Source organism: Xyrauchen texanus, chromosome 2 (assembly GCF_025860055.1).
Source record: "Xyrauchen texanus isolate HMW12.3.18 chromosome 2, RBS_HiC_50CHRs, whole genome shotgun sequence".
Taxonomy (NCBI): Eukaryota; Metazoa; Chordata; class Actinopteri; order Cypriniformes; family Catostomidae; genus Xyrauchen; species Xyrauchen texanus.
In genome coordinates this window covers 6,207,859-6,232,176 of record NC_068277.1, presented here as the reverse complement: position 1 = coordinate 6,232,176, position 24,318 = coordinate 6,207,859, and the positions used below count along the sequence as shown (strand labels likewise).

The 24,318-nt window shown below is 40.9% G+C and overlaps 1 protein-coding gene across 2 annotated transcripts in view; it reads left to right on the top strand.

Annotated features, from left to right (window-relative positions):
• LOC127619475 (protein CBFA2T3-like) overlaps positions 1 to 24,106 on the top strand; it is a 29,898-nt gene extending 5,792 nt beyond the window's left edge. For both annotated transcript variants that reach the window (XM_052092328.1, XM_052092324.1), the window contains 9 exons: positions 136 to 225; positions 3,956 to 4,137; positions 7,994 to 8,274; positions 8,413 to 8,498; positions 10,623 to 10,851; positions 13,584 to 13,652; positions 14,271 to 14,324; positions 19,854 to 20,044; positions 21,524 to 24,106. In XM_052092328.1, the coding sequence (XP_051948288.1) occupies positions 136 to 225; positions 3,956 to 4,137; positions 7,994 to 8,274; positions 8,413 to 8,498; positions 10,623 to 10,851; positions 13,584 to 13,652; positions 14,271 to 14,324; positions 19,854 to 20,044; positions 21,524 to 21,874 (1,533 nt within the window). In that variant the 3' untranslated portion in view covers positions 21,875 to 24,106. The remainder of the gene's footprint in view (positions 1 to 135; positions 226 to 3,955; positions 4,138 to 7,993; positions 8,275 to 8,412; positions 8,499 to 10,622; positions 10,852 to 13,583; positions 13,653 to 14,270; positions 14,325 to 19,853; positions 20,045 to 21,523) is intronic.
• The last annotated feature ends 212 nt before the right edge of the window (positions 24,107 to 24,318 follow it).

Sequence of the window (24,318 nt, the reverse complement as noted above, 5' to 3'; positions counted from 1 at the left end):
GAAACACTTAATATCATTTCGCAAAAATGTCACTACAGTCAGTTTTCATGAGATCAGGTTGGTTTATATCCTACGGTTTACTTGTTTGCTGTTCTCCGCTGGTTGTTCACTCGATCGCTCTGTCTGTCCTACCAGAACTCAACTCTAACCATTGAAGAGTTCCACTCCAAACTACAGGAAGCAACAAACTTCCCTTTGCGGCCGTTCGTCATTCCGTTTCTCAAGGTAAGCGCAAACACATCCTGTAAATGACAATAAGTCAACCAATCGGATTGTAACGTTTTGATAAAGCATGTGCCATTTTTGTGTGCAATAGCCTCAGACGGCACGCCCACAGATTGTCTGATGCATGCGACTACTCCGCCAGAGTTTTTAAGGTCATGCTGTATCTTTACAAGGAGCTCTTCCTTATGGTGCACCATATGTAAATGGATTTGAGACATACAGACAGAGTGACAAGGATGTAGATGGATAGTGGGAAGCGTAAGAACACATATGCACAGAATCGGTATTTCCCTAACTACAGCTGCATGTGTTCAATACATAAGTGTGTGTGTGTTGGTGTGTGTATGATTAAAGTCCAGTTGATAAAGCATCTGTAACCCCCCCCTCTGCACTGTGGCTGTGCTGATCTAGCCCTCCATATGGCCATCATTTGGGATTCATTCAAATTGGCACACGTGTGTTTACCCAGAGTGGAGAGGAGTGGTGCGGGCCAAAGAAGATTTCCTGGCAGATGTTGCATTGGATGCTGTAAGCAGTGCGGCTTTGCACTGCTCTGATGCTGTTGTCTTTATGCTGATCCTTTTCTCTGATCAAACATCATGCAAAGCCAGGGCTCAAACATACAGTATGCATCACAATGCTTACTTGGTTCTGCACTGATGCAGAAAATTTCAATTTGGATTTTATGTTTAAGGTGCTATAGTGTGCATACTACTTCAGATATCCCTGAAATAGGTGTATAGAGAAATCAAATCTGTCTTTATGGTAGCCTTAGATTCTGTAAACAGCAATAAAGGGGTTAGGGGTGTGGCTTAGTCAATCACAAATGATCTCTGCTTGTGTTTGAAGTAAGCAAAATGGTAGAAGTTAACAAAACAGCTGAATCGCTTACAGTGCCTTTTAATTATTCATCTTTTTTATTATTAAAAAGCTTATGCCGAACCAAAGATCACAGATACAGATAAGTGCCATGTGCTGCCTGTTTCCACACAGAGCTAAAAAAATAATAATCGTTTTTATTTCAATAGTGCCTTTCACCTACCCAAGGTCACTTCACAATGCAAATGAATAAAGCAAAAGAAAGAGCTATAACGACATAAAAACACTCAAAAACTAGAGAAACAACCACAACAACAACAAAAATAGAGAATCAATTGTTCTTATTGCTGTCGAGTCCAAACAGAGAACCCTGGAGCAAGAAACAAGCTTCAACGTGCGTCAAAAAAAGTCAAAGCGAAACACTAGATTTATTCTGTATTTTATTGCAAAAGATTTGCACCCCCACGTTGTTGTTCTCAATGCACCGAGAGTTGTTTTTATCGCACAGTGACTCCCTGAATCAAAATCAAATTGAATCATGAGATACATGAGCACAGCTTTACTGCAGTCCCAATGGGCGCTGTGTGCTTAGAGAATATTCTAGTACCAAAGGGGCGAAAAACTAGCTGCCGTACGCCCCTGTCCAGCGGGAAAGATAGTAACTCCTAGAGACAGCTGCTTTTTTAAGGAACAACCTTCTTCCAAAATACACATTCTCATCTCAAACTCATCCCAAACACTAATGTATGTGTATTAACCGTAACTGGCCGTGGCGAGACAATATATCCACTTACTGCAGAATGGTATGAGGAAATGTTTGATATGGAAAGTTGCCATGGAGCCCCCCCTGCGGTCCTCCGCTTTATGTGTACGTGTATATGTGTGTTAGTGAGCAATCGACTACCCAGGATATATCTCATACAGTGAGTGTTTTATTCAAAGCAGAGCTCTGTGGTACATGGCACCCAGCACATTGCTCACAGGCTGCTGTCAGAGGCCCGCGGGGTGTTGATGCTACACATCTGTATCTTCAGCCAGCTGGGTAGTGTTATAATGACAGTGAGAGAGAAAGAGAGAGAGCGGGAGAGAGCTCTCTTACCATGGACCTCAGCGAGGCATGAACACATGGTGGGATCAGCATTGATGGTCACCAATATATGTTGTTTGCTGGTTTTGGATACTGGTCCCAATTGCAAAGTAAAAACATTTTTTAAGGGAATTATTACTGTGTGGTTTATTCGTTTAAGTGGTTTGTTGCATCTGGCAAATCCTGGTCACCTGCATGTTGGTGTGCTGGTGTCCCCACCAATATTCTTAAATAGCTAGAACAGCAAGACTTCCTTGGACAACCACCTTCACCAGATAAACCATTCTGGTAGACAAGCTACACCTGCTAAATTAGAAAAGGTCCCAATCAGCAGCTAGACCTGAACCAAACCAGCATAAACAAGGCAGATTCGCCTCTTTGCTTCTTAACTAGTTTAACCTGAAAGAATTCCTTGGTCAACCAGCTCCACCAGAAAGACCATACTGGTTAACTCTACTAACCAGCTTTGTTTTGCTGGTGAATAGCATGGCTACACTTGTCCATCAGCTAGACCAGTCCTAAACCAGAATTAACCAGTATAACCAACCAACCAGTGTCCCACAAAATCTTCTTAACTAGATAAACCATCAAGACTTACTTGGTGAACTGGCTTCACCAAAAACAAAAACATTCTTTTAGACCTGCTCAATTAGACAGGTGACTAGTCACCGTTAGACCAGTATCAAATGACCACTAACCAGCATAAACATTTACATTTATCCATTTGGCAGACGCTTTTATCCAAAGTGACTTACAGTGCACTTATTACAGGGACAATCCCCTGGTGCAACCTGGAGTTAAGTGCCTTGCTCAAGGACACAATGGTGGTGGCTGTGGGGATCGAACCAGCAACCTTCTGATTAGCAGTTATGTGCTTTAGCCCACTACGCCACACCCACTCCATATCATATCCCTACCAGTCTTTTTAGCTTAACCAGCAAGACTTCCTTGGCCAACCAGCTCCACCAGAGAGACGAAACTGGTAAACCAGATTCACCAGCCAAGTTTTACTAGTGAATAACATGTCTATGCTGGTCCACCAGCTAGACCATCACCAAACCAGTACTAACTAGCATAAGCCAGCCAGAGTCCCCACTATATTACTTAACTAGTTTAACCAACAAGAATTTCTGGGTCAACCAGATTCTCCTATGAGACAAAACTGGTTCACCAGATTCACCAGCTATGTTTTGCTGGTGGACATCATGGCTATGCTTGTCCAGCAGCTAAACCAGTACCAAACTAGTACTAACCAGCTTAAACCAACCAGGCCAGTTCCCACCAGTCTTTTTTAACTGACTCAACCAGCAAGACTTTCTCCGTCAACCAGCTTCTTCCAAAAAGGCCATTCTGTTATACTTGCTTCACCACCAGGGCTGGACTGGTAATCTGGCATACTGGGCATTTTCGGTGGGCCAACGCCTTCTGGGGCCGTTCAGGGGCGGACTGGCCATCGGGAGAACCGAGCAGGCGGGTGGGTCGGCCGCGAAACGTGACGAATGGGCCGCGATAAGCTAAAATGAGCCCCGCGTTATGCAGAACGGACCACAAAACGACGCCGCGATATGCAGATAAGGACAGCTTTTGGATCACATCAACCCCACCCACCCCACCAACTTTTGGGCCAGTTGCCATGTAAAATCCCAGTCCAGCCCTGTTCCCCAGCTATGTTAATCCAGTGCCAAACCACAAGCTCAACCAGTACCGAACCAGCACTAACCGGTGTAAACCAGTATGGAATTCATACTGGTGTAACTGTTGTTTTCATTAGTAATTGTACCTTTTTCATTCTGTTGCTCTCTCTTTCTTCTGTCTGTCTGTCAGGCTAATCTACCCCTTCTTCAGAGGGAGCTGCTTCACTGTGCACGGATGGCTAAGCAGACCCCAGCACAGTATCTGGCCCAGCACGAGCAGCTTCTGTTGGACGCCAACGCCAGCTCTCCCCTGGACTCCTCCGAGATCCTGCTGGAACTCAATGAGCATGGCAAGAGACGTACCCCGGACAGGTACAAGCACACACTTATACACACTCCCACGTGTGTGCCTGTCTATCTGTGTACCATTTTCATTACAAATACCTCTAGTCATAAAATCTACAAAGTCAAGCAACAGGCAAAAATGTAGACAGCTACAGTAAATGTCAACACAACCTTTCCCTGGGCATACTTCTTCCTGTCTGGCTTGAAATACACACACACACATACAATCAAATGTAAGGAGTGGAGGATGTGAAAAGGTTAGGCCACACAGGAAGAGATTGTGAGTAGGATGGAGAGAAGGTGGAAGTGCGTGTGGCATTTGTGCCAGGTGATGCCAGCTGTCTTTGGACATGAAACAAACTGAGAAGTTTTTGTTGCACCATGTTATTTTTATGATTGAATGTGTCTTTAACGGTGAGAAATTAATGCAATTTGAAGCCCCAACAATTCTGTTTGTCTTCCACTCTTATCTGCACCGTCTCTCCTGCAAGTTCCCTGGTAGCTGCCTATATCTCCAGGATGTGTCCGGATGGTAATCTTGCTGAACCCTTGCTTGAACTGATCAGGGGGAGGGAGAGAGAGATAGGGTGGGGGTAAAGGACTGGGCTGCAATCCATACACCTCTGTCTTCGAGGCCTCGGCTTACCATATCACTGCAGGAGCCCCAACTGTTGCTTTGATTTGTGGGATATCTGGCCACAGCACCAGAAAGACTGCTAAAGGCTAGACGTTTTTGGGGTCGCTGCGGAGGCGGGTCGTGACGGGTTGTTGTACATGCATGGAGATGTTCGAACCAAGTGCCCTGTTGCACTGTTCATTCAATAATTTTCTTGTCTTGTTTTGTAAATATCTACGCATACTCAAAACAAAATGCATTAACTTGGGAGGCAAAATGATATTATAAATTTAGTAAAAATGTATTAAGTGAGGTTTATGCTTAAAACAAGAAGGCATATTTAAGAATTGTTAATTTAATAAAGGGAAATGTAGTTTATTTTTCTACTGCACTAGCATTTGTTTTTTATTATAATTTTAAACATAAATCTAACAAAATTTACTGAGGGTTATTCTTAAAAAAAATGCAAAACATATATTGGCCAATAAGGTACAAAAATAAATACATTTAATTCAAAGGGAAAACAATTTTTTTTTCTTTCCCCATTAGCAAGTTAGTTTTCTCCATTAGTTTTATTTTCTAGTTTTAAAGATCAAGTAAACTAAATCGATTAAGGTTTCCACTTAAAACAAGATAAAATATTTGCCAAAGTGTAAGAAAAATAATCTTCATTAGGAGAAAAACAAGTTTATTTTGCATGATTGTTTTTTTTTTGTTTTGTTTGTTTGTTTTTTGTTTTTGTTTTCAACAAATCTAACAGAAGTTACAGAAGTTTATGTTTAAAACAACATCAAATATTGGACAATGGTGTAAGAAAAATAAACTTCATTAGGAGAAAAAACAAGTTTATTTTTCTTACCTATTGGCAAATGTTTAAAAAAAAACATAAATCTAACAATACTGTACCAAGAATTGTGCTTAAAACAAGAAGAAAATATTTGCCAATAGGGTAATAAAAATAAACTTAATTCAAAGTTACCCCTTTGGCAAATATAGGTTTATGCTTAAAACAAGAAGGCATAATTAAGAAAAATAAATGTAATTTTTTATTTAATAAAGGGAAATTTAGTTTATTTTTCTACTGCACTAGCATTTTTTTATTATTATTATTTTAAACATAAATCTAAATAAATTTACTGAGGGTTATGCTTAAAACATAAATAAATAAATAGTGGCCAATAAAGTAATAAATAAATTAAAATAAAATAAATTTAATTCAAAGGCAAAATTCAAAAAACTAAATTGACTGAGATTTACACTTTAAACAAGATACAATATTTGCCAATGGGGTAAGAAAAATAAATATAATTTTTTATTTAATGAAGGGAAAACAAGTTTAATGTTCTTCTACGACAGCATTTTGTTTTACATAAATCTAACTAAATTTACTGAAGTTTACAAGAAAAACTTTAAATATTGTCCAATAAGGTAAAAATACAATAAATTTAATTCAAGTTTATTTTCTTTAGCAAATCGTTTTATTTTCTAGTTTTATAGATAAACAAAATTGATTAAGATTTACACTTAAAACAAGATGAAATATTTGCCAAAGTGTAAGAAAAATAAACTTAATTCAAAAGGACAACAAGTTTATTTTTTATTATTATTATTTTAAACATAAATCTAACAAAATTTACTGAGGTTTATGCTTAAAACATAAATAAATAAATAAATAGTGGCCAATAAAGTAATAAATAAATTAAAATAAAAAAAAATACAAATACATTTAATTCAAAGGACAAAATTGACTGAGATTTACACTTAAAACAAGATACAATATTTGCCAATGGGGTAAGAAAGATAAATATAATTTTTAATTTAATTTAATTTTCTTCTACAACAGCATTTTGTTTTACATAAATCTAACAAAATTTACTGAAGTTTTATTAAGAAAAATATTGTCCAATAAGGTAAAAATACAATAAATATTTTTATAAATAAGTTTATTTTCTTTCCCCATTAGCAAATAGTTTTATTTTCAGATCAAGTAAACTAAATCGATTAAGGTTTCCACTTAAAACAAGATAAAATATTTGCCAAAGGGTGAGAAAAATAAACTTAATTAGGAGAAAAACAAGTTTATTTTGCATGATTGTTTTTTTTTTTTTGTTTTGTTTGTTTGATTTTTGTTGTTGTTTTCAACAAATCTGACAGAAGTTACAGAAGTTTATGTTTAAAACAACATCAAATATTTGACAATGGTGTTCGAAAAATTAAGAAAAAGTATATTTTTCTTATCTATTGGCAAATGTAAAAAAAAATAAACATAAATCGAACAAAATTTACCAAGAATTGGGCTTAAAACTAAAAGAAAATATTTGCCAATTGGGTAATAAAAATAAACTTGATTTTAGACAATAAAATTAAAATGTTTCTTGTTTAACGTATATACAGTACATCTAACTAAACATATTGAGGTTTATATATATATATATATATATAACTTAATTTAAAGGGAAAAGTGTTTTAAGTGTAAATCTCACTACATTTTGTTATATCTCTAAATACAAGACTTATTTTATTAGATATTTTATGTCATTTTGTAAGGAAATATATCATGTTTTAAGGATGTTTAGATATTTTGTACTGAAAAACAAGATAAAAATGCAGTGCACACATGTGTTTCATCCCGCATAGAGGAGAGGAGCTTTATCCCTGAATGTCTGGCTGCTGCATTCAGCTAAACAGATTATTATCAACACTGAAGCACAGGCTGGCCAGATGGCTCCAAAACGCCAGTGTCACTGAACATCTGCCAAAGGGAGCAGCCCTGCAGCCCTCAGCACAGCAGCTCAGGAGAGAGACGAGAGAGAGAGAGAGTGAAAAAGGGAAAGATTAAGGGGTTGGGATTTAACTTTACTTCTTGGTATAGGAGGACTATAGTCCACATATGGCTCACAGCTGGCCTCAGCATTTGGACACATGAGTGGAGGGGCAGAGAAAAAGAGGTGGGATGGGTCAGACTCCAAGATGCAAAACTATCAATGGCCTTATTTCCTCCTAAAGCTCTGTGTATACCGACAGCGATTTTATCACTGGAGGTCGCTGTACAGTTATTTGCTTGTAGGCATTCTAACATTATATCTGGACTGCATCACTGATCATAAATTACACATATTGCCGGTAAAAATAAGATGTCATTCTACACGGGACACAACAGTCAAAGACGTGCATGTGTTTGGCCTCTTTCAGGCATTTTGTTGCAACAAATCAGGTGTGAACACCCCTTAAAAGTGTCCTAAAAGGGTCTCTATGTCCCTTTATTAGGACCAAAGAGAGTGGTGGCGACAGGGACAGCTTGCACCCGGAACACCTGGCCAAACGGCCATGCACGGTGAGCCCCAGTCAGCGCTTTAGTCCTAGCAGCGGTCTGCCTGCCCATCCTCCTCCTAACGGCCTGCCCACTCACCAACCCAACGGAATGCCACATCCCAACCCTCCCGCCCCACAGCATTACCGCCTGGAGGACATGGCCCTCGCCCACCACTACAGAGATGCCTACAGACATGCAGAGCACAGGGACGTCCGAGAACGCCACCGACAGACGGGTCAGTGAAAAGTCTGTGTTAAAATTAGAATTCGGTTCCGTCCGAACAATTGCGGATCTCATTGTGTCTGTTAACATGCGCAATCATAGTAACTTAGTAACTCGGCAATGTGTATGTCATGCTGTGTTTGTATTGCAGCCATTCATGGAGCTCGTCAAGAGGAAGTGATTGATCATCGGCTCACAGACCGCGAGTGGGCTGAAGAATGGAAGCACCTTGATAACGTATGTGTGTCTAATGCCTTGTTCTTATATTATCTTTCATATCAACAAGGTCAAGTTGGTTTTTGGAACATGGTAGCTGGTTTATTGCTGGTCCAAGGTGGTCCGCCAGCCTTAACCAGCTTGATCAACCATCAAGACCGGCAGGTCATCCCCGCCTTCCTGAATCTGGGAGGGGACAGGGTGAGGGAAACAATAATGAAAAATAGGGGGTAACAGTGCAGTACCCCTCCAACAAAAAAGAAACAGTAACATTTAAAAGAGAGGGAAAAGGTTAACACGGAGAGGCAGTGGGAGAGAGAGAGAAGAGAGGGAGATAAAGACAAAAAAACACTTACTCGCCGGTTCTCAGATACGCCGTAGCTTGGTCCTTAGCCACTCCTCCCCCCTCTAGTGGACGACAGCCGTGCCTCCCCGGGCAGATCGGAGGCAGTCCTCCAGCCCCTGGCGGACGGAATGCCCTGCCACTTTCTCAGGGAACAGAAGGTGTCTCCCACGCGCCCCTGGCAGTGGTTCTCCCGTTCCAGGTGGTCGGCAGTGAGCCCCTCCCTGCGCGGTCGGCAGTCTCATACCCCGCCCCATTTCAGCAGCTGGTAGGGGTCTCCTCTGCCCCTGGCAGAGGCCCTGACCAATCCAGGTGGTCAGTTAGGAGCCCCTTCTCCCCTCGTGGTCTGCCTTTCCTCCGCTTCCAGGCGGCCGGGCTTCTCCGTCTCCCAGAAGACAGCCGCGGCTGCTCCATTGGGGTGGATGGTAGCTGGAGAAGTCCACTTCGGCGTATCCCTCCTCCTTCCCGGATTTCGGCACCAGTGTAAGGTAGTTCAATGGAAAGGAGGAGGCAAGAACCGGCTTGACAATATAAATAATAGTTTAATTAAGAAATAAACCAAAAGACACAAACACACACATATGACGGACAGCTGCCCGGAAACGATCTCTCTCTGTCGCACCACCGTCTGCAGGCTCTCGGAGGCTTGATTAGCCTGATAAGGGGCCGGTGTGTATAATCACGACCCAGCCCCGCCCTCCGCCCTGTCACAGTGATTTAAACTAGAATAAAAGAAAGAGAGAGAGAGAGAAAGAGATAGAGAGAGAGAGAGAGAGAGAGAGAGAGAGAGAGAGAGAGAACTAACAAATGATGGGTTGCTGGTCTTAGGTGATTTACACTGTGGAATGAAAGAAATAAGGAAGAAAGAACTAACGAACGAACAAACAAACTCCCTGCTGAAAAAAACAGTTTAAGCCAGACTACGCTGGTTTGCTGGTGTTAGGTGATTTAAAGTAAGACCGAACGAACAAATTAATAAACACCCGACCGTATACAATCTCTTTTAACTCGCCTCTCCATAAAATCCATTTTTAGGAATACAATAAAGCCTTAAACACACTTTTGGCTTACCTCAGCTTTACCTTCATGGCCTCCACCGCAGACATACGCTTACTCAAACACGTATTGAATAAAGAGGCCACAGATGGCGTAAGAACCCTAACGGAGGAAGTTCCCACCGAACACAGTGAACAGCTGAGACTGAGGGCTGCAGTCTGTAGAATCAGTCGTACACTGGATGAAATAAAAACAGCTAACAACACTTGCACAGAGTGAAGGATGGCATCACAGAGAGATGAGGGGAGATGTTATTGAGAGAGACAGAGAGTGTAGGGTTCATACGGGAAGGATGAATTGTTTTGGCTTCTCTCACTGGCAGCACAGCTGTTGCAGGGCTATTGTTACTGTACTGCTGAACCATTCAACTGCTCACTGCACCACTGGTTCGAACACACACACACACGAAAACCTTAACGAGTGGTGGTGGCGTAGTGGGCTAAAGCATATAACTGGTAACTGGTAATCAGAAGGATGCTGGTTCGATCCCCACAGCCACTACCATTGTTTTCTTGAGCATGGCACTTAAGGTTGCTCTGGGGGGGATTGTCCCTGTAATAAGTGCAATGTAAGTTGCTTTGGATAAAAGCGTCTGCCAAATGCATAAATGTAAAACCACTGCTAGAGAAATCACAAATTTGCATAATTTGACTTTTTACTCCTAATCTTATTGTTACTGACATACTGCCCTTTTGACCCCGGTCTCCCCCGGTCTCCCCTATTTAACACCTTCTTCCTCTCTGTAGTTGCTGAACTGTATCATGGATATGGTGGAGAAGACGCGGCGTTCCCTCACCGTACTGCGACGCTGCCAGGAGGCTGACCGCGAGGAGATGAACCACTGGATCCGTCGCTATAGCGACGTGGAGGATATGAAAAAAGGTGGGAGCTCCACCCAGCGACCTCCTCCTCTTCCTCCCCACCACAACTCCTCCTCCTCCAACACTCCTAACAGCAGCGACACACTGCCGCTAGGTACATGCACCGCTACAGGCGCAGACGCTCGGCACAAAGCATGTCTGACACAGTCTTAGCAGCTGCGAACACATCCATCGTTTAATTCAGTTTCAATTCAGTTTAGGTGTTATTTGTTATATAGATTGGCCAACACACCACCCAAATTAACTCAGGGGACATGATTTCAAACTAGAGTTTTTTTGTACCGGTTGTCTTGTTTACTAATGTCACTAATGTATCGTGGCAGTCTTTTCACACACTAATCTGTGTCAACGTCAAAGTACATGTTGTGATTTTGGATGGAAATTAAACCGAGGCTGTAAGGTATTAAGCTGAAGTGTTTAATTTATCACAGAATAGCAAAAAATAATCACTGTTTTCCAGCAGGCTTTCCAAATACGCCTCCTGTCTTCCATTGTTAGGACAAATAGATTGTCAAGCCTCAAACTCACGCCATTGGTTGAGCCAGTGTTGCTGTTTCGGGCAGGTCGAGATGCCCAAACAAAACAAACGGAGTGCTATTTTGATAGAGCCACAGTGTTACTCTTTGGGGAATTAACCTACAAATAGAGTGGTGGTGGCGTAGTGGGATAAAGCACTGAACTGGTAAGCAGAAGGTTGTTGGTTCGATCCCCACAGCCACCACCATTGTGTACTTGAGTTAGGCACTTAACTCCAGGTTGCTCCGGGGGGATTGTCCCTGTAATAAGGGCACACTGTAAGTCGCTTTGGATAAAAGCGTCTGCCAAATGCATAAATGTAAATAGCTTACTTAAGATGCTTTTCAACCATCTGGCTCAACAGTGCTTTGCCATACCGTTAAGGCCGTTTCACACCAAATGTGGGGTGATTATGAGAGTCAAATCTCCAGTGAATGGTGCTTTTCCATAGAAAGCGAACTGTATGAATTTGCACATTCACGCCTTTACAATAGGTGGCGCTAATCGACAAGCAATTTTACCCGGGTATGATAGGTGGCTCAACGCACCTTTGAGCTGGTCCGCCCACCGCCCGTAACGGATAAGAAAAAATAACCACTTGACAAGTTTGCAAAATATTCAAGAAAAGCAAGCGATTCTCTGACGAGCAGATCGAAAAATAAATGGCATGGGGTGGCTGTGGCTGAGGTGGTAGAGAAGGTTGGCCGCTAATCGTAGGGTTTCCGGCCTACATGACTCCACATGTCCTTGGGCAAGACACTGAACCCCAAGTTGCTCCCAGTGGCAGGCTAGCGCCTTGCATGGCACCTCTGCCACCATTGGTGTATGAATGTGTGTGTGAATGGGTGATTGGGACACAGTGTAAAGCGCTTTGGTAACCTCTAAGGTTAAAAAAGGTGCTATATAAGTGCAGACCATTTACCATCTCTTTACCAGCTGGAGCAGTGATGACGAGTGTGTTGTTGATTTGCTCAACGAGAAAGAAAACTTTCGAGACACTTCACAAACTATTTCAGTTGAAATAATGAGGGGTGATTAGTAAGAATCGAGTGTAAAAAATTGTTAAACGGTTAAAACATGTTATCATTTGGAACAATAGTAATTATATGCCACTGCCATGCATACTGTATGTACTTGTGTTAAGTGCATTTGTTTAAAATCACTGCATAATGCACACTCATAATGACTGTTACAACAAATGTTTGACTGTATCTTATTGCCATGTACACCTACTTATTTTATATAGAGAATGGCTCGTTAGGAATCCATTGTTTCGATCCACATGACAAGTGACCAATCATAATTCGCCATGCCACTAAAGGCCTTCCACCAGCACAGGATTCAGTCCTGAGTACGGTTAAAGTCGGTACGGTTAGCTAACCGTGTAAAGAAATCCAGTCTGGGAACTTGGAGTTTTTAATCAAGCCGTACCAAAACTGTTGGAATGTTAAGTCCTGGGTATACTTAGTTTCTGTGCGTTTCAGATCGGATGGCACCCTGCCGAACATGTTGCCTTTCAATGTACACTCTTCCGACCGCGAGCGATTACAAAAGCGTTCGATGCATGCGCACTGCAACTGCCCTGTGATTCAGGGCTGGACTGGGAACAGAAATAGGCCCGCGATCCGTTCTGCATAACGCAGCGCCCTTTTGTGGTCCGTTCTGCATAAAGCCGCGGCTCATTTTAGCTTATCGCAGCCCATTTGGCACATTTCACGGTCGACCCACCGGCTCACTCGGTTCTCCCGATGGCCAGTCCGCCCCTGATCGGCCCCAAAGTGTGTCGGCCCACAGGGTAAATGCCCTGTATGCCAGATTACCAGTTCAGCCATGCCTGTAATACTCTCTTAGCACGGTCAACGACAGGCGCATGCATCGACAATGCCCCCCAAGTGTTTCGAGAAAATCTGGAGTGATCACAATGTGGACAACCGAAGTACTCAGGACAATCAAGCCGTACTCAGAACGTTTTGGCCCACTGGTGGAAAAAGCGTTTTTATAGATGACTCTGCATGTTAAGATGGTGTAGCAGCAGGTAATTTAACATCTAAAAAATAATAATCTTTATGGTTAAGTCTAAGGTCGAATATTCACAAACATACAGTATTTTATAGAGTTTTGTCCATTGGACATTTTTTGGAAGGATGTTTTTTTGTAGACGGCCCTCACAGTCTCATTTTCATTCACATCAAATTAAGTATGGTGTCTATTCTGAATAAGATCCATTGTTTTATTATAGTCTTATTTTTAGGGTAATTAGGCTCTTTACACCCAGGTAAACTCAATTTTCTTTTAAATTCTCTTTTACAGAAATCCACAGAGACTTCCTGCACCGGCCGCCATCAGGCTATCTGCCCGAGGAGATCTGGAGGAAGGCGGGTAAGTGCATCTGGACCGTGAATTGTCTCAAACATGTGCCCACTGGCCTGCAGGGCCTCGCAACGATAGTTATGCAAGGCCAGGAGTGAAACAGGAATGTCATTAGAGTTGAAGAGATATTTCACCCAAAAATGAGAACTTTGGGATACAGGATTGAAATGATGACAGATTTGTCATTTTTGGGTGAACTATCCCTTTAAGAGCTCTCCATCTGTCACAGCCTTGCCAGACAACTGCAGTTAAAGCTGAGAATGCAGTCAACAGCAGAGCAGCACAGGTAGGGCCAATAAATGCGACCAGCCCAGTGAGAAAGCGAATGGCGGGATAAAGAAGAGGGCTGGATTGCTCTTTTCCAATGTAACGGTTTTATTACTGTAGCTAGATGCTTAAAGACAGGGTTGTAGGCCATACACAATACTGATGAGGTCAACCAGAGCACAGGAGATGTCACATGCCCAAAGGTCAGAGGTCAAAGGGCACTTAACCGTGACCCACAGCAGTGGGTAAAATCAATATGCCTTCACTGATATTACTGAAGGATGCTGCTGCTGTCTGCACAACATTGCTGCATTTTCACTATGAAAAAAGCTGTTTTAACTGCAGTTGTTTTCCATGCAGGTACCACAAGTATCCCACTCTCGCCAGCACTAAAGCAACTGCAAAACAAGCAGGGTGAGTAACTGCACCCATATTACACCATTACACATCAAGTTACATGCTATTGCTTAGATGTTGCTCATTCTTAGGTTTGGAGACTTAATGGAGTTGACAGTTATGTTTTATTTGCTGCATAAACGTTGTATCAGTGTCATGAAAGGGAAGTCAGGAGAAGGTAGACGGGAGGTGAGGATCCAGATGCAGCTTTATTCTTAAGTAAATAATAACAATACAACACAGGAACAAAATAAAAGGTCCACAATGGGAAAAAGGAAACTAAAACATCCACAAGGACAAGGAAACCTCGAACGAACAAGAGGATGACAGGAGCAGCGAATATGAACAAACATCAACATTCAACATACAATGATCGACAGTCACTAAAGAAAGAACAAGGGTTTAAATACACAGACACAATGAAGACTGAACGAGACACAGGTGAGAACAATGATGAGTGCAGGCAGTGAGGGAGGCCGGGAATTGTGGGAATTGTAGTTTTTAGACAAGGACAGTGAAACACGGGGCGGACAACAAGGAAAACGTGACATGGAGAGTGATCAGTGACGAGTGAAACAGAAAACACGGGGCAGACAATCAGATGTTTCTCCTAAAATGAGGAGAAATAAATGCAGACACAAATTAGACAATTGTTGACATACAGTAAGAGTGTAGAGCTGTACAATTTTAAATGCCATAGCTGGCCTTGGATATTTCAGGTTTGAAAGAATTTTATGAGAAATGTTTGAGTCCATAATGAGACTTTCGATTGCAGAGTTTGGTATATTGGCAAATCTGAGCACAATTTGAGACATTGTTGAGATCTCTTTAAAGACATAAATGAGATTTCTAGGGATTTTTTGTCAGGAAAGAAATCTGAGAAACAAGCGACTTGAGTAAAAGTCTCCATTTGCTCTCCATTTAATCTCATTGCTGGAGAAACTATTGAGATTTTGAAGAAAAGTGTTAATTTTCTTACCTTCAACCCTCTGCCTAAAGAAAATGTATATTGCTCGATGGTTGCTCTTTCATAGCTCAGGAGATTAAACGTTTCTGTCATGTTTCATTTAAGTTTCAACTTTGTCTCAGATGTTTCTCCTAAAATTAGGAGGAATAAAAACAGACACAAATCAGACAATTGTTGGAATAAAATTGTAATTAAGAGCTATAAATTGTAAACGCCATAGTTCGCTTTAGATAATTTTTATGAGAAATGTATGAGTCCATAATGAGACTTTCGACTGCAGAGTTTGGTAGAGTTTGGAGCGGTGGTGGTGTAGTGGGCTAAAGCACAGGGCTGTTAATCAGAAGGTTGCTGGTTCTGACCCCACAGCCACCACCATTGTGTCCTTGAGCAAGACACTTAACTCCAGTTTGCTCCGGGGGGATTGTTCCTGTAATAATTGCACTGTAAGTCGCTTTGGATAAAAGTGTCTGCCAAATGCATAAATGTAATGTAAATGGTATATTGGCAAATCTGAGCACAATTTGAAACATTGTTGAGATCTCTTTAAAAAAAACTCTATAAAAGACATAAATGAGATTTCTAGGGATTTTTTGTCAGGAGAAAGATCTGAGAAACAAGCGACTTGAGTAAAAGTCTCCATTTGCTCTCCATTCAATCTCATTGCTGGAGAAACTATTGAGATGTTGAAGAAATGAGCAAATTTCCTCGTCTTGAACCCTCTTCCCAAAGAACGTTTTTATTGCTTGGAGGTTGCTCAGGAGACTTAACGTTTCTGGTGTTTTATTAAGTATCAACTTTGTCTTAGGTCTTTTTCCCAAAATACCGAAAGAATATAAACACTTGTAGATGTAGCTGAACACACTTCTGAAACTCTTGAAGTAAAATGTTAGATTACTCTGAGAAAAATCTCCATTTCAGTCATTGCGCTCTAGGAGTAACAATTGAGATTTCTTTCATATCTCTGGAGACTTATGTTTCAGTTATGTTTCATTTAGGTATCAACTTTGTCTCAGATATTTCTCCTTAAAATATAAACAATTGTAGACATTGTTGAGAGACACGTGAGATCACAAGGTAGTCATTTTCTCTGAGAAACAAGCTACTTGAGGAAAAGTCTCAATTGGATCTCCATATTGGTGTTAGGAGAAACAATTGAGACATTTTCCATACCCATGCATTGCTGAATGTCACCTGCTGTCACTCACACAGCAACTGTGGTGCGGCCTTAAACCATCTTTAAAAAGATTGATCTGTAAAACACATGAGAATGACAGAAAGCAGAAACACGTTCAAATCTGCCAGATACTAGCGGAATTAAAACGTTAATATTGCTGCCCCGTGTTTCCCATTACGTGCCAATTGCTTTAGCATCTGCTCCCGAGTCTCCTTGATAAAAATTAATTACATTTGCAAACTCATTTTAGTGGTGCTCTTGAGTCTGTTTAAGCAGACTAGTGTTACTGAGAAAAAAGGCGAGCACCAAAAAGATGAAACAGGAAGACGTGAAGAATGAAAGCAGAGACAGGATGAAAAAATGAGGCGATGTGTGTAGGAGGTGCAGAGAGAACAAACTGAATACTAACTAGCTTTCCAGCTGAGACAGTAGTGATGTAGATTTGAAAACACACACACTCGCAGTCAGTCAGTAGCCTGAGGCAGAACTCTATGGAGAATTGAATGAAGGGGGTGTTATGACAGATATTTATGACCAGGCGGCTCACAACCAACTGTGTAGAGTAAACACACTATGGGGCAAAGTGTGAAGAGGCAAGTCATATGAAAAATGTGCAATCAGAATCTCTGTGTGTGTGTGTGTGTGTGTGTGTGTGTGTGTGTGTGTGTGTGTGTGTGTGTGTGTGTGTGTGTGTGTGTGTGTGTGTGTGTGTGTGTGTGTGTGTGTGTGTGTGTGTGTATGTATGTGACCCCCTGCAGCTAAAGACAATCTTTCAAAGAGCTTGTGACTGATTCTAAATTCTTCCACAAAACGGGATCTGTTCCAAAATCTAGTGAGCCTCCTTGCGGTCTATTGCCTTCATACGAAGCTGCCTTGTCAAAAGTTGACATTTTTTTAACTTGACATGCCGTCTATAAACGTGACACTTGAAGCTCGGAAAAACAGAGATGTGGCACGACAAATGGAACAGAACGCAAGTGTCTCAAGGTACATTTGAAAAGTAATGATCTTTTAACTTGACATTCCATCTAAAAAACAATGAGACGCGGTGCAACAAACAGACTAAACCACAAGTGTGTGTGTAGATGCATTTTTAAAAGCTGACGTTCGTTTAACTTGAAATGCCGTCTAACAATAGTGGCACTTCAAACACTGAAAAAACAGGGAGACGTGGTGCAACAAATGGACCAAAACACGAGTGTCTGAAGATGCATTTTTAAAGTTTTTTTTAACTTGACATGGAGTTTTAAAAACGTGGCACTTGGAACAGAACGCAGGTGTCTAAAGATGCATTTTAAAAGTTGACGTTCTTTTAACTTGACATGCCGTTTAATAAACGAGGCACTCGATACACTGCCGTGCTGCCTCACTCAGTTTTTCAGCATTTCAAGTGCCACGTTTTTTAGACGGCATTTCAAGTTAAAAGAACGTCAACTTTTAAAAATGCATCTTCGGATACTTGTGCTTTGGTCCATTTGTTGCAATGCGTCTCGTGGTTTTTTCAGCATTTCAAGTGCCTCGTTTTTTAGATGGCATGTCAAGTTAAAAGAATATCAACTTTTATAAGCACGCCTTGAGACACGTGTGTTCTGTTCAATATGTTGCGCCACATCTCAGTTTTATTTAAATTTTTCAGCCTTTCCAGTGTTGCGATTTTAAGAAGAACTTAGAACCGATTCACAAGTGTCTGAAGATGCATTTTTAAAAGTTGACGTTCGTTTAACTTGAAATGCTGTCTAAAAAACGTGGCACTTTAAATGCTGAAAAACTGAGTGAGGCATCACGGCAACTGGAACAGAACGCAAGTTTCTCAAGATACATTAGTAAAAGCGACAATCTTTTAACTTGACACGCCGTTTAATAAACGCGGAACTCGATACACTGAATAAACAGCGAGACGCGGTGCAACAAATGGACCAATGCACAAGTGTCTGAAGATGCATTTTTAAAAGTTGACGTTCTTTTAACTTGAAATGCCGTCTAAAAACGTGGCACTTGAAATGCTGAAAAAACCACGAGATGGATTGCAACAAATGGACCAAAACACGAGTGGCTGAAGATGCATTTTTAACATTTTGTTTTACTTGACATGGAGTTTTAAAAAAGCTGCACTCAAGATGCTGAAAAAAACATCAAGATGCAATGCAATGAATGGATCAGAACACAGGTGTCTCGAGATGCGGTTATAAAAGTTCTTCTTAAAATCGCAACACTGGAAATGCTGAAAAACGTTAAAAATGTTAGAGATGCGGCGCAACAAACTAAACAGAACACACGTGTCTCAAGGCGTGCTTTTAAAAGTTGACGTTTTTTATACTTGACACGGCATCTAAAAAACTTGGCACTTGAAACACAGCAAGATGCGGGTCTACAAATGGAACAGAACTCATATTCAATACAAATTTTTAAGCGTTTTTTTACTTACAATCACGGCACTTGAAACGCTGAAAAAAACAGCTACAATGCCACATCCATCTCGCACATGTATACATTGAAAAACGATTCCAAAACACTGTCCTCAGTTTTGATCTCAGTTTTGCGTCAACTTCGTCTCAGATATTTCTCTTAAAATTGCTTAAGATAAATAAAAGTTGGCAATAAAATAAATGTGCATACAGTAGCTCTTATAAGAACAATGTGATGAGAAATATTGAGATTTTAACTTTTGATTGCAGTCTTTGATATCTGAGCCAGTTTGAGACATTGTGAAGATCTCTTCTGAAACATTTCTTCACTTTTGAGATTATCTGGAGAAACATCTGAGAAACAAGAGACAAGCAAAAGTCTCGATTTGCTCTCTTTTCAATCTCATTCCTGTCTAGGAGAAACAATCGGGATATTTATAAAGACATTAAAAGACATTAATGAAGCCGTACTTATCTCTGTGGCTTAATTTTTACTTCACAAAATATCAGATTGTATTTTGTTAGGTAAATTAGCAGACTTGTGAACAAAAAGACAAGCTACTGCCATTAACACTGTAAATAATGTTACCACGTTAGTTTGGATCAAATATGAATGTCTTATTTTTCTCAAACAATTTTCTAAATGTTTGATGATGTATATCTGTGGGGAGAGCAGGAACTGGGAAAAGAGATTGGCCCGGGATTTTATATGGCAACTGGCCCAACCATTGGGCGCGGGGGGTGGGGGGGGGGTTGTGTACGTTGTCCTATTATGCTTATGGCCCGTTTCGCGGCCGACCCACAGGTCTCCAGATGGCCAATCCGCCCCTGATCGGCCCCAAAGGGCCATCGGGCCATCTGGAAAATGCCCGGTATGCCAGATTACCAGTCCAGCCCTAGTGGAGAGACAAAACACCCTGACAGCTTTGAGCGTCTCAAAAAAGGATGTGGAGAGAATCGGCAGTGATCTAAAGGGGCTCATGTCTTTCTTCTCGTTTTAGAGGAGGCCGTGAATGAGGTGAAGAGGCAGGCCATGTCTGAGCTGCAGAAGGCTGTGTCTGATGCCGAGAGGAAAGCTCATGAGATGATCTCCGCTGAGCGCACTAAGATGGAACGAGCACTGGCCGAAGCGAAGCGACAGGCCTCTGAAGACGCACTGACCGTCATCAACCAGCAGGAGGACTCTAGTGAAGTATGTACCATGCACACGAGTACAGATTGCAATATAAGCGGACTGCTTTCTGCAGTATATACAGCAGGGTCAGAAATTAACCAGATTTAAACAAATGCTACCAAAAAATGGCAGAAATACCCCAGATATTGAAACTGCGGGGCAAAGAATATCTGTTATGTTGTCTAACATTTGGAATAATTGATTGAGTATGCAAAACAGTATGCAATTATGCAACCATAAATATTTATAATAGTAGTTTGCTACATATTTGACCTCACTACATTGCGTGTTTAATTCTGTAAGAGTTCAGTTAGCATCTCTGATATTAATAGGGTTATATCGCTTTAAAACAAATTACAAATGCAATCATTTTTGGCGGTCCGATCAGATATTTGGTCAAGAACATGTTAAATATTGCGGTTCATTCATGAATCATAACTCTAGAAATGAAAGATCAAGATTTAGTGTTGCATTGTACAATATTCCTGCACAGTGTACTCAGTTGTATGCTGCACATCATTGCAAATATAGTATGAAATCCAGAAACTGTGCACAGTATACACACTGCATACTGCAGAAATAGTACAAATATTATGGTAGTAATTCCGAACATATCCATAAACAAATTATACGTAGTATACTCAATTTCTCTGTAATCCGGTTTCTGTTGTCTAAAGTATTTAAAACTCATTCAAATTCAAATGAAATATGTGCACTGTCAATTGACATAGTTTAATACACATAGTTTCAAAGCAGCATTACAGTTAGAGTCCTCATTGAGCAGTTACATTGAAAAATATAATTGAAAAAATAATACCTTAAAATCATTTTAGAGGTCGACCGATAGTGGATATTGCAGATACAATAACTTAGACCTTAGTCGGCACAGACGTACAGTAGAGGTCAGAGTCCGAAATGAATAAAATCTCAGATGTACTTTATTTTTTAAACCAAAATCCCAATAATAATCGGGAAAAAAAGAAGATTTGTGAGCTTAACATGGGATTTATAACACTAAACAAGCCTGAAACACACCAGGGACTAAAGATTTTTGAAATGACGGAGACTTGGCTCTGTTACAATGCTCTATATTTACTATTTACCAAATTAAGCTTTTATAGCAAATATATTATTATTATTCACATTATATGAAGTTGGAGCCACAATGTATGACTTTTATTTGCATGCCGTCTCTTCATATTAAAAAACGTAATTTTCAGAGGAACACGGAGGAATAAAGAAAACTATCGCCATTGTTTTTTTGCCATAGTTCCAAAAATCAATGATCGGCACCGATTAGTTGGTAAAACCAAAATATCGGTCTACCTCGAAATCATTTGTCCTTTAAATTATTTAAAGTATTTACTAACTTTAGGCCCACACAGAGCAAGCTAAAGGCGACTGTGTCAAGAAATTCAAAACTCTGTAAGATGATAGTTATTGTCATTTATTGGTGCAACTATAATAGCACAGTTCTTTACCGTGTCCCTCCTGCAGAGCTGCTGGAACTGCGGTCGCAAGGCCAGTGAGACGTGCAGCGGCTGCAACACAGCACGCTACTGCGGCTCCTTCTGCCAGCACAAGGACTGGGAAAAGCACCATCACGTATGCGGCCAGGGCCTGCAGGGTCTGCCTGGGAACAGCAGCGTACCACTCGGGACACCTTCTACCATCTCCAGCTCCTCATCCAGTGCACCCCCCATGCACTCTGAGAGCACTCTCCCAGTACCCCTCTCCCTGGTCGGGCAGTCCAGCAGTGGCGGAAGCCCCAAGGAAGCCAGCTCCAGCAGCGTGTCCCGCTCAACCACTCCAGCCACACCCGCCCTGATGGATTCCACATCCCGTTGACTGAAGAACCTCCAAACATTGAGCACCACCCAGCCACGACTACTGCTGCTACAGCATCCTTCATCCAAAACAAGCTGAGGAACCGCCACCATACATACCCGTCCTCTTGGACTATAACAACTTGGCTTTCTTAGCTACTTTAAGCTCTTGTGTTCTCCAAAAAACCTTCACGAGTCAATGCTCACAATAAGAGAAGGGTGCCCTGTGCTTGATTATTAAACACTAGGTCAATTCTATTGAATGCCACCAATACACCATTGAAACATTTTAAGTTTTAATAGTGCATAAAGCACTGACAGTTTTAGGCATGGCCTCCATAACCTACACCCTTTAAGTGAGGTGTTCTCTGTGGGTATTGGACAGCACTATGTTTCAATCTCTTTTTAAGGAACTGAATATAGTGGGTTGGACACCAGTGGCTTCTGTAGAAACTCTTCCACCACAGAACTCCTTCCTCGAAACACATCGCATTTCATTGTTTTGGCTTTAATTACTACAAAAGAAAAGTCCAAAAATCCACTAGAAATAATAATGATGATTCTACTACTAATAATAATAATGAAACCTGTTAACTACCTTGCTAGCGAGCCAAGAAAATCTACACCAGACTCACCTCTCTGTACTGACGTGAACCCAAATGAATTTTAAGTGAATTAACATGATCCAAACCTTTTTATTACACTGCCAAAGTTACGAAGAAGCACTCATCTTGTAACCAAACGCAAACGACTTCACCTCTGCAGCAGTAAAGCTAGCCCAGACTTCCACAGGATGAGGTGACGTCGCATGGTGACCAGACACTCAAACTTTCACTGTGCACACCATGCTGCCCTGACCCATCACTACAGGATGTGAGGAAAGCCGCTCAGATGTTTAAAGCACATCGGCCGTTTGCTCAAAGAGAAACAACATGAAAACAAAAGAGGCGAGGATGAGTTAAACATTGTTTAATGATGAGATTGGCCTCCAAGATCTGAAAGACGAATGGCAATGGAACTGCCAAAAACCTCATTGGATTGTACACTAAGAACTGGCTTTTTCTTTGGGAACTTTTTATTTGGTTTTCCTAATGCTCTCAGAATGCCAAGACTTATCTTTTTGTTGTACGATTTAAGTCTCGCTCGTTTTCCAAAGCATGACAAACAGACTAGAGTCTCGCGAGACTGGCGTGGACTTGATTCTCTTTTCTCTTGCTCTGTCTACCTCCCCCATCTTCTGTATGTCCATCCTTTTTGTGTCCTCCCCAGCTCCCAAGAACCTTTGAGCAGATATCATGAAGGGATCAACCGTTGCTTGTAGATATTACTTTATGTTTCTGGATGTCTTTGTCTTCAAAATCTGCTTGTGAGCGAACGAGAAATGCTACTCTTCTTTGTCTTCTTTTATGTTTCATCCGAACATTGGACAGAAAAGGACACTCAAAAGTGAGAGAAGCCGTGTTGTACCTATTGTTCGATTTGTTGTATCCATATTGATTATGAGAATCCTCATGTAGAATATTTTATATCACTCGCATTGTAAGACAGTGAGAGAACGGAGGTGCAATATGAAAAAGAGAATTCAGCTACTGAATGAAACCTCAGAAACAGCCCTTAGGGTACCTTATAATATAAATATACATATAAATATATCTTAAATTACCACAGTAAATTAATGTGAATGTACATAGTATTTAAAATATTGAGGTCCAAAAATGAGTTTGCCAAATAACAGAAACCTTTAAAGTATAATGTCTAGACTTTGATTTCTCTCCATTTAATCTGTTCTGTCTGAAGCAAAGCAATTAATTGATAATTTTACAAAGCCTGGAGAACGTTTGGGATCTAGATAAACAGATGAGCTGATGGATGAATTGGATAATACAATTTGTAGCCATAAGTGTGTCGAAAAGAGCACCAACCACAATAGACTGACCTAGCTCCTCCCTGTTGGGGGAAACATACTGGAATTCAGGAAGGGAAGTTGCTAGAATCTGTGTTGCCATCCTTTGGGCCAAAGTGTCACTGCAGTGGTCCAACGTGTAATTTGCGCACATACATAAACATGCATGCACATACAATCACAAAACCAAACAGTAGATTATCCTTGGTCTAAGAGTTTGATGCCAGATTCAAGGTAACACAATGATTTGTCGACCTACTCTAGAGCACACTGCAAAAAAACCCAATTATAATAATACAAAAACAAAAAAATCATAATCTGTTTCATCTTGATTTTACGGAAGAGGATTAGGGCCAAGCAATAATAAAAAAATAAAACCATCTCGAGATTAAAGTCATTATAATGCGAGATTAAACTCGTTAAATTTCGAGAAAAAAGTCGAAATACAATCTTGAGAATAAACTCATTAAATATCGAGAATAAAGTCATTATAATGCGAGATTAAACTTAACGAGTTTTTTCTCGAAACACAACGACTTCATTCTCGATATTTAATGAGTTTA